Source organism: Eulemur rufifrons, chromosome 3 (genome assembly GCF_041146395.1).
Source record: "Eulemur rufifrons isolate Redbay chromosome 3, OSU_ERuf_1, whole genome shotgun sequence".
NCBI classification, from domain to species: Eukaryota; Metazoa; Chordata; class Mammalia; order Primates; family Lemuridae; genus Eulemur; species Eulemur rufifrons.
The window spans coordinates 90,381,558-90,395,408 of NC_090985.1; the positions used below are offsets into that span (position 1 = coordinate 90,381,558).

At 41.8% G+C, this 13,851-nt stretch overlaps 1 protein-coding gene across 2 annotated transcripts in view; it reads left to right on the forward strand.

Moving 5' to 3' along the window:
* Positions 1-2,160: 2,160 nt before the first annotated feature.
* GGH (gamma-glutamyl hydrolase) overlaps positions 2,161-13,851 on the forward strand; it is a 28,858-nt gene continuing 17,167 nt past the window's right edge. The window contains exons 1-3 of one of the 2 annotated variants that reach the window (XM_069466458.1): positions 2,161-2,727; positions 8,147-8,261; positions 13,745-13,795. In XM_069466458.1, coding sequence (XP_069322559.1) covers positions 2,619-2,727; positions 8,147-8,261; positions 13,745-13,795 — 275 coding nt within the window. In that variant the 5' untranslated portion in view covers positions 2,161-2,618. The remainder of the gene's footprint in view (positions 2,728-8,146; positions 8,262-13,744; positions 13,796-13,851) is intronic. The other variant, XM_069466457.1, reaches the window with a different exon arrangement.

Sequence of the window (13,851 nt, forward strand, 5' to 3'; positions counted from 1 at the left end):
AAACTTTAGTCAGTCTGTTCTTAGGTGAGCAGGTATATGCAAATCCGCCCCCAAAGGCCCACCTAGCTGAGAGGCCAAAGGAAGAGGCTGCCAAACCCAGTTTCTCAGAAAGAAACACTTAATAGGGACTTAGGAACAGAAACAATGTTTTTAGGTGGCCATGAGATGGTGGATCACTGCACCTGCCCTCCGAAAAGCATCGTTTATATAGTAAGCTTTTAGGGTAAAGACATGTGCAATTGGTCACATCTCAGACTATCTGGTAGAAACTCATGGCCACTGGGGAGGTTAGATAAGGATCTTAAGGAGGGGTTATGTTTGCTACAGGCATTGTTTAAAGAACTTGCTACAGAACACCTTTGTATGCAGGGGTCAAACATCAGTCATCACAGAGGTTTCCCTTTAAGATGGCATCACTCTTACCACACAACAGGCTGTTTCCCTACAGTCTAATGGATGTCACATATTACTTTGTACTAACTTGCATTACTCTGATGATTAGAGAAAGTTTGGTTTGCATTTCATATTCTTTTCTCATTTTTCTATCATGTTGTTCTTATTTCTTTGTATATTCTAGGAATTAATACTTTAAAAATTCTGTATTTTATAAATATATTTTCCAAGTTTGTGCCTTAACTTTATTTTTTATATATATATATATATATATATTTATTTATTTTTTTTTTTTGAGACAGAGTCTCACTCTGTTGCCCAGGCCAGAGTGAGTGCCATGGCGTCAGCCTAGCTCACAGCAACCTCAAACTCCTGAGCTCAAGGGATCCTCCTGTCTCAGCCTCCCGAGTAGCTGGGACTACAGACATGCACCACCATGCCCGGCTAATTTTTTCTATATATTTTTAGTTGTCCATATAATTTCTTTCTATTTTTAGTAGAGATGGGGTCTCGCTCTTGCTCAGGTTGGTCTCGAACTCCTGAGCTCAAACGATCCGCCCACCTCGGCCTCCCAGAGTGCTAGGATTACAGGCCTGAGCCACTGCGCCCAGCCTGTGCCTTAACTTTAATGTGCTTAAAGGTATACGGACATTTTTAAATTTTAACATAACCAAATCTATCAATTTTTTAAATAACATTTGTATGTTTTATGGAATGTTTTATGAAACCTTTATGACCATCAAGGTTATGAACATATGCTCCTATATTTTCTTGTCAAAGTATAATATTTTTTCTTTCATATTTATATATTCACTTCACCTGGAGTTTATTTCTGTGTGCAATGCCAGGTAACAATTTAATTTTTTCCTATGTGGATAGTCAATTGTTCCAGCACTACAGGTTTATATTTATGATGGCTCCTTATCTAGTCATCTATGCTCAAAACCAGCTTGACGCTTTCACAGTATCTTTCATCACATCCTTTGGGGAGTATTTCTCACCATACCCTTCTGCAGCAGCATTATTTTCTTGTTAAACCAGACTACTTTTTGCATTCACTCTTCTTGAAATATGCCAAAATTCTGCTCATGTCCTCTCTACAAGTCATGTCCTCTCCCTTTTTTCCTTACTAAATTGAAAACCTATCATGAAAAAGACAAACAGTTTAACTTTTCACCCTTAATACTCAGCATTGATGAAATAGGTTTTCAAATATTCTTGTTTTATTCTGAATTTAACTTGGCCCTTATAGTTGGGAACTTCCACCTAGTACAAAATATATATCCATTTATTTAGGAACCCTCAAAATAACTTTTAATGAATAGGAACCAAAGTCATCTCTTCTGCCCCTGTTTATAGTACAGCGTGTGGGTGTCTGTGGTTGGTTGGTGCTGTGAAGTTTATTACGATTAGGCTAATATCCTTTGCCTGGAGTTGCCCCTTTGCAGTAGATGCCAGGAGTTGGCCCCTCCTTAATCCAGTTCCAAGGTTAGATGACGCGCCTGTACATGTGTTCAAAAGAACCGTCCTCCCCTCTTCTTCACTTCCTCCAGATGCCTGGACCCCCAAAATAGCAAGATATGGAAATTACCTCTGGAGTCACAGGCTGTCCTTACACTGAATGCTGGAGTGTCAAACGCGGCTGTCAGCATTTGTAGAGACAAGCCCCTGACCTTTTAAGGAGTACCGTTGGAGCAAAGTTCTCAGGCAACTTCTAGAACCCCTGGCCAGCCTCCCTCGCTGCTAGGTTACCACACTCGGCCAGGCGGGAGCCAGAGCTTCCCGCGCGAAAACCTGGCCTGGCCGCCGCAGCTTCGTCCAGGTCACTTGGGGGCCCATCGACAGAACAGTCGAAAGGGAAGGACACGGGACCACCCACTCACTGCTCCGAGCACGCGGGGACCACTGGGTGCCCGACCCAAGTGTTTCCAGAGTGTCGGCAGAGGTGGCCAGGTGGCGCGCCAGTTTCGCGGGGTCACGGGTCGCCGAGCGCGGGCCGGGCTATCGGGTGGCCGCGGCGGCCGCGCTCCTTGAGCCGCCCGGCCGGATCCCGGGGCCGCCGCGCGCGCGCGCGCGCGCCGGGACTACGTTTCCCATAGGCCCGCGCGGCGGAGCGCGTCACTCGGAGCTCACCCGGCCGCTCGGCCCAGAGGCTGCCTCCGCCCGCTCACCCGGCCGCAGTCCCTTTGAAAGGCGGCGGGAGGCGGCGGGAGGCGGCGAGCGCCATGGCGAGCCTGACTCGCCTTCTGTGCGTGCTGGCCCTGCTCCTCTGCGGCGCGGCGAGCTCGAGGCTGTCCAGAATCTTGGGCGACACCGCCAAGAAGCCCATCATTGGTAAGAAGGCTGTGCGCGGGGGTGGGTGGGGGGTGGCCACAGCTGCGGGGGAGGGGCTGGGTGTCCGCGCTGGGCGCCTCCAGCAGCTGGGCTGCTGCTAGCACGTTCCGCTTGGGAATCCCCCAAGTGCAAGGTATCCATATGTGCCTTCGTTGTGCGAGCGAGAACCCGGGCTAGACCATTTGCATCGCACTGACGTATAGCAGATGCCTCGTTGATTTCCTTAGACTCAGATGGCTCTCCAAGTTGGGAGGGAGGAGGGGGCACTGTGAAGAATCCTGCTGATTTTCTTTGTTGGACATAGCTAGGAATCTCTACTACAAATTTTAATTTTCCTTTTTCTTTTTGCATATAGCTAGGGATTTTTACTAATTTTGCATTTACAAATTTTGTACATGCATTATATTAAAATTTAATTGGTTGACGGAATATTTCAAGGTACTGTGCATTATAATATAAAATCACGAAATTGAGGTATACCTTGGACGTTGTCAGCTTCAGTAGTGGAGGGCAACAGTGGCTAATATCCTAATGTCAGTTCTATTTCGTGTTAAAATGAGGCGTGTAATTTTTCATCTCCAACACATTCATGTTTTAGAAAGAGAGTAAAATCAGTTTGCATTACTGGAACAGACATTTGAGACAGGGCCAGGAAAAGCTACACAGAAGAAATCATCTTGGGATTAAAATTTGCCAAAAGAAATTTATATGTGGACAATTAAGATTGGTTTTATTTTCTTCTACAAAGATAAGCACTGTCTTCTGTAACGTCTATAGAAAATAGGTGAATGTTTTTACAAATATATGGATAGTGCCCAATTTTTAAATGGGTTGCTTACTAATTGGAACTTTGGAACTTATTTCATAGCTATTTAAAATGGTGGTTAGATTCTCCAAGAAAAATTAATTCAAAATATAATTATATGTAGTGACTTGTATGTTGTGGGTCCAGAGAGGAGGGGAAAAAAGAAAAGAATTTTTCCTTTCCTAGAATCAGGGTTAGCCTTGGGTTTCTTATTAGAAAACAGGAATGTGCTTTTGATCACTCTGATCAATTAAGACAAAATAGTTAATGGGGCATCTACTGTGTGCAAGGCATTGCTTTAGGGAAGTGCAAGGGATTCAAAGACATGGAAGCCACAGAAGTTGTTAGATGGACCAGAGATGGACGGAGCAGGGCATGGTGGCTCATGCATGTAATCCCAGCACTTTGGGAGGTGGAGGAGGGAGGATCTCTCGAGGCCAGGAGTTTGAGACCAGCCTGAGCAACATGGCGAGACATCATCTCTACAAAAATATAGAAAAATTAGCTGAGTGTGGTGGCATGTGCCTGTAGTCCCAGCTATTGGGGAGGCAGAGGCAGGCGGATCACTTGAATCTAGGAGTTTGGGGTTGCAGTGAGCTATGATGATGCCACTGCACTCCAGCCTGGGCATTAGAGACTCTGTCTCAAATAAATAGATAAATAAGTAGCCTTAAGGTATGGGTAGAATTTTGGTCACATTTCGAGGGACAGGGAGTACAGCCTGAGCTCTTTATCCAGGGATGGGAAAAGTGAGTATGTGTGGGGCAGGCAGAGGGGAGATATTGGTGGACTTACTCTGATGTACTTCTCTTTTTCTGGTACCTTGTGCTTCCATGATGCTCCTTGCCCCCCTTTGTGGCCCCTCACTCCTGTCTGCCTTGTACCACTCCATTTTCTATTCTCATTGTTTCCCTAGCCAAATTTCATTTTCCTTAGTGAAGACAATCTTACCTGCCAGCGAGGAGAAAAACAGTCTTACTGAACAAATTTTGACATATGTTAACTGAGTACCTGTGAATGCCAATTATTGTAAGAAGTTGGGAATACAGAAGTGACTAATACAGACAACAGCTCTTCCTGTTGGGTGGCCTACAGAGACATTGGAAGTGCTCCAAATGGTGGAGTACTGAGTGATAATAGGCACAGGTACTCACTGGACAGACAGGCTTTGTTGTATACTAGATGCCAGTACTGTTGGGGGGGGGGCGGTGTTCAGTAGTAAAAGGAGACCAGAGAGGTGTGTGCGACAGAGCACACAGGGTCTTACAGAGTTTAGGAGCTCACTGAGGTGCTTAAGCAAGGTGACTTCTGCTGGTCTGTATCTCTCTGATCTCATTTCCCATTGCTTCTCCCTTTGCTCACAGGGCTCTAGTCATATGGACTCCTTGCAATGTGACAGGCACACACCTGACTCATGGCCTTTGTTGCCACGCCCGCTGCCCAAGTAGGAGCCAATACTCTGAATCAGCAGGTTTTACAGCAGAGAAAGAATCTTTATTCTGCATAGTGCTAGGCGGGGAGAGGGAGAAATTTCTCAAATCTGCCTCCCGGAGAACTTGGGAGACAGACGGTTTTTAAGGATAATTTGGCAGGGAAGGGATTAGGCAATTAGGTTTGTTAATTAGGGCAAAATTATAGGGGTGTAGGAATCATCTCTTGTGTTGTTTCAGTCCATGGGGTCACAATTCCAGTTGAGTCGGTTTCTTGGTATAGGCCGCTGATCTGGGCAGGTCAGTCAACCCACTGGAATGCAGGGCCTGGAAGATACCTTAAAAACTACCTTTAGGTTTCAAAAGGGTGATGTTTTCCATGGAGAAAGTTAAGAATCTTTCTGGACACGAGCTATGGGGAGAAGTTAAGAATCTTTATGACCACCAGCTGCGTGGCTCTGGAGTGGAATTAAAGAGAAGCAAACAGGGGGACAGTTACTAATTATTATCATTTTTAGCTAGGCCCTTACCATGGTTCTCGCCTTGCATCCCGTTATTGAAGGGCGGTTTCACCTTTGCACAGCTGTTCCCTTGCCTTGGATCACTTTTCCCTTAGATATCTGAATATTGCTTAAGTCCCTCACCCCTCTGAATTCCTAGCTCAAATCTCATGTTCTTCCTTCTTGGGGAGGACTTACCTGGCCACCCTATTTAAGAGATTCCCCTCTTCTCCGTAAGGACCTCCCACCCCCATCACCTTCCTCTGCTTTACTTTTTCTCCTTAGGACCAGCCATCACACTATAGATTGTACCTTTTATCTTGTTTATTGTTTGTCCTCTCTCCCCTCCCCCTTGCACACTAGAATTAATGCCCACAGGGCAGGGATTTTTGTTTGGTTCACTTATGTGTCCCCAGCACCTAGTTCATTGCCTGGTATATAGTATGATTCATTCAGTATATGAGGGCTGTCTAGAAAGTATCCAGCCATGTTATATTTTATTATTAGGTTGGTGCAAAAGTAATTGCGGTTTTGGACTGTAACTTTTAAATCATTATAACCAGGCTCAAACACGTCTTTATTAATCAAAATAGGAACCATTATAATCAACACATTTTTACCAATGAGAAAATTCCTGCAGCATAAAAATCCATGCTCTGGGATTCGACAAACTCTTGGAAAGCATTTTCTGCATCCTGCTGGTTGTGGAAGCATTTTCCCTGCAAAAAGTTGTTGAATTGCTTGAAGAAGCAGTAGTCAGTTGGCGAGAAGTCAGTTGAATATGGCGGATGAGGCAATATTTCTCAGCCCAATTCGTTCAACTTTTGAAGTGTTGGTTGTGCGACTGTGTGGTCGGGCATTGTCGTGGAGAATTGGGCCCTTTCTGTTGACCAATGCCGGCTGCAGGTGTTGCAGTTTTGGGTGGATCTCATCAATTTGCTGAGCATACATCTCAGATGGAATGGTTTTGCCAGGATTCAGAAAGCTGTAGTGGATCAGATTGGCAGCAGACCACCAAACAGTGACCATGACCTTTTTTGGTGCAAGTTTGGCTTTGGGAAGTGCTTTGGAGCTTCCTCTCAGTCCAGCTACTGAGCCGGTTGTCGCTGGTTGTTGTATAAAATCCACTTTTCATTGCACGTCACAATCCAACGTAGAAATTGTTCGTTGTTGTTGGGTACAAGAAGAGAAGACGACACTTCAAAATGATGATTTTTTTTGATTTTTGTTCAGCTCATGAGGCACCCACTTATCAAGCTTTTTCACCTTTCCAAGTTGCTTCAAATGCTGAATGACCGTAGAATGGTCGACATTGAGTTCTTTGGCAATTTCTCATGTAGTTGTAAGAGGATCAGCTTCGTTGATTGCTCTCAATTGGTTGTTGTCAACTTCCGATGGCCGGCCACTGCACTCCTCATCTTCAAGGCTCTTGTCTCCTTTGCAAAACTTCTTGAACCACCACTGCACGTACGTTCCTTAGCAGTTCCTGGGCCAAATGCGTTGTTGATGTTGCGAGTTGTCTCTGCTGCTTTACGACCCATTTTGAACTCAGATAAGAAAATTGCCTGAATTTGCTTTTTGTCTAACATCATTTCCATAGTCTAAAATAAATGTAAAATATACAGCAAGTAATAAGTCATTAGCAAAAAAACATAAAGCAAGAAATGCGCATTAAAATGATGTAGAACATAACCACATTTATTTAAGAATGTATTCCAATATCAAACGGCAAATTTCAACAATGCTAAAATCACAATTACTTTTGGACCAAACTAATATTATAGTAATAGTGGCTGGATGCTTTCTGGATAGCCCTGGTATATTGAATAAATGAAGGAATGGTGATATGATCAGATTTGCTTCCATGTGGAGAACTGATTGGAGCTGGGCGGTTTCTTAAACGATGTACTAGCCCGAGCAAGAGCGAGACCCCATCTCTACTAAAAATAGAAAGAAATTATATGGACAGCTAAAAATATATATAGAAAAATTAGCTGGGCATAGTGGCGCATGCCTGTAGTCCCAGCTACTCAGGAGGCTGAGGCAGGAGGATTGCTTGAGCCCAGGAGTTTGAGGTTGCTGTGAGCTAGGCTGATGCCATGGCACTCTAGTCTGGGCAACAGAGCGAGACTCTGTCTCAAAAAAAAAAAAAAAAAAAAAAAAAGGGGGGGGGGAGGAAAGAAACGATGTAGAAAGACCTTTTAAGAACCTGTTAGTCTGGTGGGCAGAGGCAAGATATTGGTGCTTAGATTAAGGTGGTGTTGGTAATGTTAGAGAGATGTGGATAGAGGATTTTCATGCTTTTGCTTTGTTATCAAGGAGTCAACGTGTCTGTGAATGTTGTGGGAACAGAGTGGGCTCCTTGTATTAATAGGTTAGGGATTTGTACCCGTGAGATGGATTCTCGGTCTGAGGTTGTGTGATGGTTGCTGGTACTGTTCTAAACCTGCTTTGGGGGCTTATTTGGCCTTCCTGATGTGGTGTGAGAGAGGAGGTTACTTGAAACTCAGATCAGCTTCTGTCACTCCTTTCCCAAAGTCTACAGATGGACTTGTAGGAGAAGCTTCCTGTTTAATTCTGTGAATTGGAACAATAAAATAGGATATTTTTATTGTGATGTGTTCATTTTCTGAGCAAGAAGAAAAGGAATTTGCTTGAAACTAAAATTTCTTTTGGTTGTTTAGGAATATTAATGCAAAAATGCCGTAATAAAGTCATGAGAAACCTTGGAAGATACTATATTGCTGCATCCTATGTGAAGTATCTGGAGTCTGCAGGTGCAAGAGTTGTACCAATAAGGTATGGTTCTTTTTTTTTTTTTTTCATTTTTAAAACAGCTGTATTATGGTATAATTGACATAATAAAATGTACATATTTAAAAAGTAAAATTTGGTAAGACTTGACATATGCACATACTCACAAAACCAGCATCACAGTCAAGATAATGCATATATTCATCGTCCCCCAAAGTTTCTTCCTATCCTTTAACATTTATTCAATACTAATGACTCAACCATAGACTTTACTTGGAAATCATCATTTTTTTACTCATTTTCTTTAATGGGCCAGAATCCAGTCTAGGTTACCCCATTACATTTAGTCCTCATCTTGTTATTCTCCTCTGATCGCTGGCAATTCTCAGATTTTCCTTGATTTTTGTGACCTTTACAGTTTTGAAGAATACTGGGCAAGTATTTTGTAGAAAGTTCATTTCTTTTTATTTCTGACTTTAATTCCAGTATGTGGACATATTACATGTTGTTTATCCATTCAGCTGTTAATGGAATTTTGTGCCATTTTCAGTTTTTGGCTATTATATGTAGGTTCGATGTTTTCTATGCTGTATAAAAAATATTGCTGTATTTTCTCTCTAAAATTAATACTTTCTTGCCTATGATTACATCATTTAAATGTAATAACATTGCACCTGATTTTTGCCACAAACCTAATGCATAGAGTCTTTCTTTGGATTGTTTACCGTATGAAGCTGTGGGTACTGTTTGTCATATCTATTAGCATAGAGAATGAAGTGATGGTTTCCTTCGCCCCAGAAAAGGTGGTCCTCACAGGCACCATCAAGGTAATGGAATAAAAGAATCTACAATTTAACCAGCTTTAGTCCATAATAAAGGAACACTTAGAGAATAAAAGCAATTTTTAAAAGATCAATTTTAAAATACCCTCACTCTCCACTTTAAAAGTTTGTAAATGACTAATGCAGTAGTATTGCTTCATTGTAAATTATAGGTATTGCAGTTTTAAAGGAGGTATATTATTTGTATGATAAATTGGCCCAGTAATAAAATGATTCATATTATATTTTCATTTCAAAGGCGCTGAATTCATCTTATATTATCATTTGGAAGGAGCTAACAAAATCTTACAAGTATTTGTAGTATCTTGTCAGCTAAAATTAGTATATTTTAGAGTCTCCCACTGTGCTCATCTAATTCATTTTGAGTGATTTCACACACAAAACAGAACTATTTATTCTGTACAAACTGTTTTTGTAAATAATTATGTATTAAGAATTATAACAAAGAAATGTACTAAAATATAGTATTAATAATCAAAATGAAAATATCACAATTTAGAGAATTGTACCACAAAATAGCCTTATGTTTAGACTGATAGGAATTGTCTTCTTGCTTGATCTTTTACATTTAAATTAATTGTCTCTTCCCCAAGATAACCATTTGCTTTTTTTTTTTTTTTTTTTGAGACAGAGTCTCGCTTTGTTGCCCGGGCTAGAGTGAGTGCTGTGGCGTTAGCCTAGCTCACAGCAACCTCAAACTCCTGGGCTTAAGCAATCCTACTGCCTCAGCCTCCTGAGTAGCTGGGACTACAGGCATGCACCACCATGCCCGACTAATTTTTTCTATATATATTTTAGTTGGCCAGATAATTTCTTTCTATTTTTAGTAGAGACGGGGTCTCACTCTTGCTCAGGCTGGTCTCGAACTCCTGACCTCGAGCGATCCACCCGCCTCGGCCTCCCAGAGTGCTAGGATTACAGGCGTGAGCCACCACGCCCGGCCACCATTTGCTTTTGACATTCGTCTTTAATATTTTGGTAGCAGACCTAATTTTTAAATAAAAATTTATTTTGAACCCAGGTAAACCAGAGTTTTAGAGCTGAGGAAGAGGCTCTGAGAGTTTTCTGAGCAGTATTTCAAAGTTTTCGTCATGGAAGCTTTTTAATACAAGGTATTCTTTTAGGGCATTAGTGCTGACAATGTGGATGGGAGCTAGGAGGGACAAAAGGCAGGTAGACCAGTTCAGAGATGGTTGCAGTAGGCTGGGTGTGAAATGATAAGGGCTTGGCTTAGAGCAGTGGTGTGGGATTGATGGATAAGTGTTCTTAAAAATATTAAGACATGATGACTAATGAAAGGGCACGAGGTAGAAGACATAGATAAGAATGATGTAAGTTTTGAAACTGGGTAAGTTTTGAAACTGGATGAGTTGTGGAATACTGGTATTTATGACAGAGAGTCTGAGAATCTGTCAGCATATAGGTTAATTTCCAGCTTGGGTTCCCAAAGTTCATTTTCAGATATATTGTTTGGAATTGGAATCGTGATACTGTAGAAACAATGTAATACATGAAGGCTAGATTTCCAGACTAGCCTTCAGAGGTAATGATCACAATGATGATGTTAAGTTCATTTCTGAATTTTGAATGCTGGAGGTTAACTTCTACAGTTCAGAAGAGAAGAGGCGGAGATGGGAGACCTAGGCAAAATTCTGAAAGAAGTCCAGAAGTTAGTCTTTGATCTCCTTCTGCCTTCTTTCTGCTACCTTCTCTCTCAGGTGCTGTGCTGTCAGGGTATCATAAATTCCCACTGTGGGATTATTGGAAAACACAGAGCGACCTCCCTCCTCTGAGGCAGTACAGAACAGCCCACAGAATGCTTTTGGTTGAAAAATGTGTTTTGTTCACATAGCGTTTTACAACATTTTTAAACATTTACAAATCAGAAGACTTCGTAAAAGTCTGAATTTCTGACTTCTTTTGAAGACAGTTATCTGGATCGGATTTTAAGCGGGGCAAGCACTCTCCACTGGCAACAATGCCTAAGACTCCTTTTCATGCTGCTAAAGCTAAGTGGCATTTGCTATTGTGACTGGGCTTACACCTTTTTCCTTTTAGTTAAGGAGAGGGTGAACTATTTCTCATACCCTGTTGAGAGGGGCTTTTGTTTCAAAAAATGTCTAACAACATGCAAATAACACCTGTGTTCAAAAACTGTGCCCTGGCCTGTTTTCTGTGCCAGGGCCCTGAGGCACCAGAGTTGTGACGCTGTCACTCCTCTCTCCCCCATAACAATTAGCCCCCTTAAGGGTGGGTGATAAGTGGGGCCCAAAAGTTTAGTCATGGACAGCATGGGAGCCATTTATTTGGAATTAACAAAATGACTGAAACTGCTGGCGGGAGTCTGTGGAGTGCAACTGAGTGATCTAAATCCATTCTCCTCCCTAATGGTGGTAGTTGCCGATTCTGGTTTAAATATCCATTGGGAAAATTCTGGATCCTGTCTGGTTGTTTCCATTTTTGTTGTTTTGATGGCACAGACTGGGGAGATAGGACTGGCAGAATATAGGGAACTTGTAAAGACTCACGTTTCACCTCCCTATTGCTTCCTGAGACAGGGCTGCCTGCCGGTTTATTCTCCATTTACAACCAAAGGAAGCACCTTTCCAGTATCACCCACTGCTTTGTGGCTTTCTGCTGGAAGGGGATTTGCTTTGAACTTCTCAATGACTGACTTGGACATGCACAGCTCATTTGGATTTAGAGGACAGCCCAGGGGGTTTGCTAGCAAAGCACAGCCTGTGTTCTGGGTGTCACAGGTATCTATTTAATTATGGGTGACGTGTTCTTACACGCCTAAAACTTCTGTGGGGAAGAAATGGACCATAGTTGACATCGGATCATAAATCTGCTTCTTTTGGGACAGGTTTGTTACCGAAAACTTGGCCACTTGTCCACGAGACCGAATCAGAAGAATGAGGACAAGCAGTCTGGGGAGGAAGGAAAGAGAGTTTACTTTGCAAAGGAGCAAAAATGGTAGACCTCGTCTCAAAATCCCAAATTTCCTGAACATAGGCAGAAATACAGACCTTTTAGCTTCAGGCAATTACTATGGTTAACTATTCTAATAGTCTCATCTCTGCCAAAGACAAAGCCTGTGAACTCTGCCAGCTGCCCACCTTGGGGGCTGGTGCCACCTGGGAGATTTAACAAAAGACTTAACCTGCCTTAGGGATGCAGGCCAGGCTGCAGGTCCCAAAAAGAGTGGAGGTAGTTTTAAAGAGACAGAAAATCTTCTGCCTTTTTTTTTTTCCAGGCCATTTCCTCTATTACAGTTTGAGAGGGCTCCAGAAACAGATGAAAGAGCTCAGGAAATTTCACCCCAAAGTATGACTCCATGGTATAAAGAGTATTTTGAATTACAGGCCCCTCGAGATCAACAAAGCATTGGAGGGGGCTTTCCTTCTATCCACATAACATAAAAACACAAAAAATAAGGGGACAATAGACTTCCCTTTCTCTCCTTGTTATCTCAATATATTGCTGGAAAGAAGATCAAGAATGCAGCCAGCCTGGCCCAAATCATTTAAAACATAATACTTGTCTCAGGTTAATTTACAAAGTCAATCTGTTTCCCCCATCTATTCATTCTCCCAAGTATCCATTCATCCTCCCTAGCAACTGCTTATTGCCCCTAAACAGAATTACCTGTGCTCCTCATTCCCCCCTCCCCTCTAAAAGGCGTGTGTAAAAATATCTGAATTTCATTGGGATATTAGGTATTCACTCTGTGATTCTCCGCATGCACATGGTAAATAAACCTTTCTCTTATTAACCTGCCTTAATTGTGAGTTGATCTTTCAGTGAACTTTCTGGGGAAAGGGAACGTTTCCCCTCACCCCTGCACTAGGGAGGTTCTTACAAGGATTCCAGAAATACTCAATGCCCTCTTCCCTTGTTCTTGCATTCTATTGAACTTTGGAAGAGCAAACATCTTGCTGTGACTTAAATAAAGGTTGTCATCAGTTGTCACAGATTAATCCCATTGGGTTTCTCTGGAGAAAGGGGATAAAATCATCAATAACCTGGTGATTGTTTGGAGGCCTTTAATGGGAATTTGATCAAGGTGCTTCAGAGCAATTACCCTGATGGTTAGGTTAGTCTGCAGTAATCAATCTGCAGTCTGTCCGTTCAGACTAGATCTGAACTCTTCTGACTGTTGAATGCACAGTATTTCCCAGACCGTTGCAATTGGTTGGTGGGGGTGGATGAAGCAGAGACTTGGCATTTATTTGTATTGTTTTTGTCTGCCAGAGCTGCCTGTAGTTAAGATACAATTTACATGATAATAAAGTTTTTTATTGTCTTTACATAAAACTATTCAATATCCTTACATTTCTTTTATAGTTCTTGTCTAGCAGAGAAATTACTAATGTGCTCTAATCTCGTGATCTGTAATGTTTTGGATAGTAACACATACTTCCCAATATTGGGAAGTATTCTAATTGCATTAGATCACAGAAAACCTTGTTTGCTTGTATGATTAGCAAAACAAAGATATAATTATGTAGCTTTCGTGTAGTTTGAAAAAAATGCCTCTAGGAAAGTAGAGGTAATATTATCTAGTATTTAAGAATTATTTTTCATCTGGCTTTTTCAAAGTATTAAAGTGACTTCACGTAGAGGTTTACTTTTTTTCTTGAGTTTTAGAAATGGATGTTTTATAACTGTTTTTGTTGTTTTCAGGCTTGACCTTACAAATAACGAATATGAAACACTTTTCAAATCTATTAATGGGTAAGTTGGCAGCCTTGGTTTGATACAATGCATCAGTGTACATATACATATATATA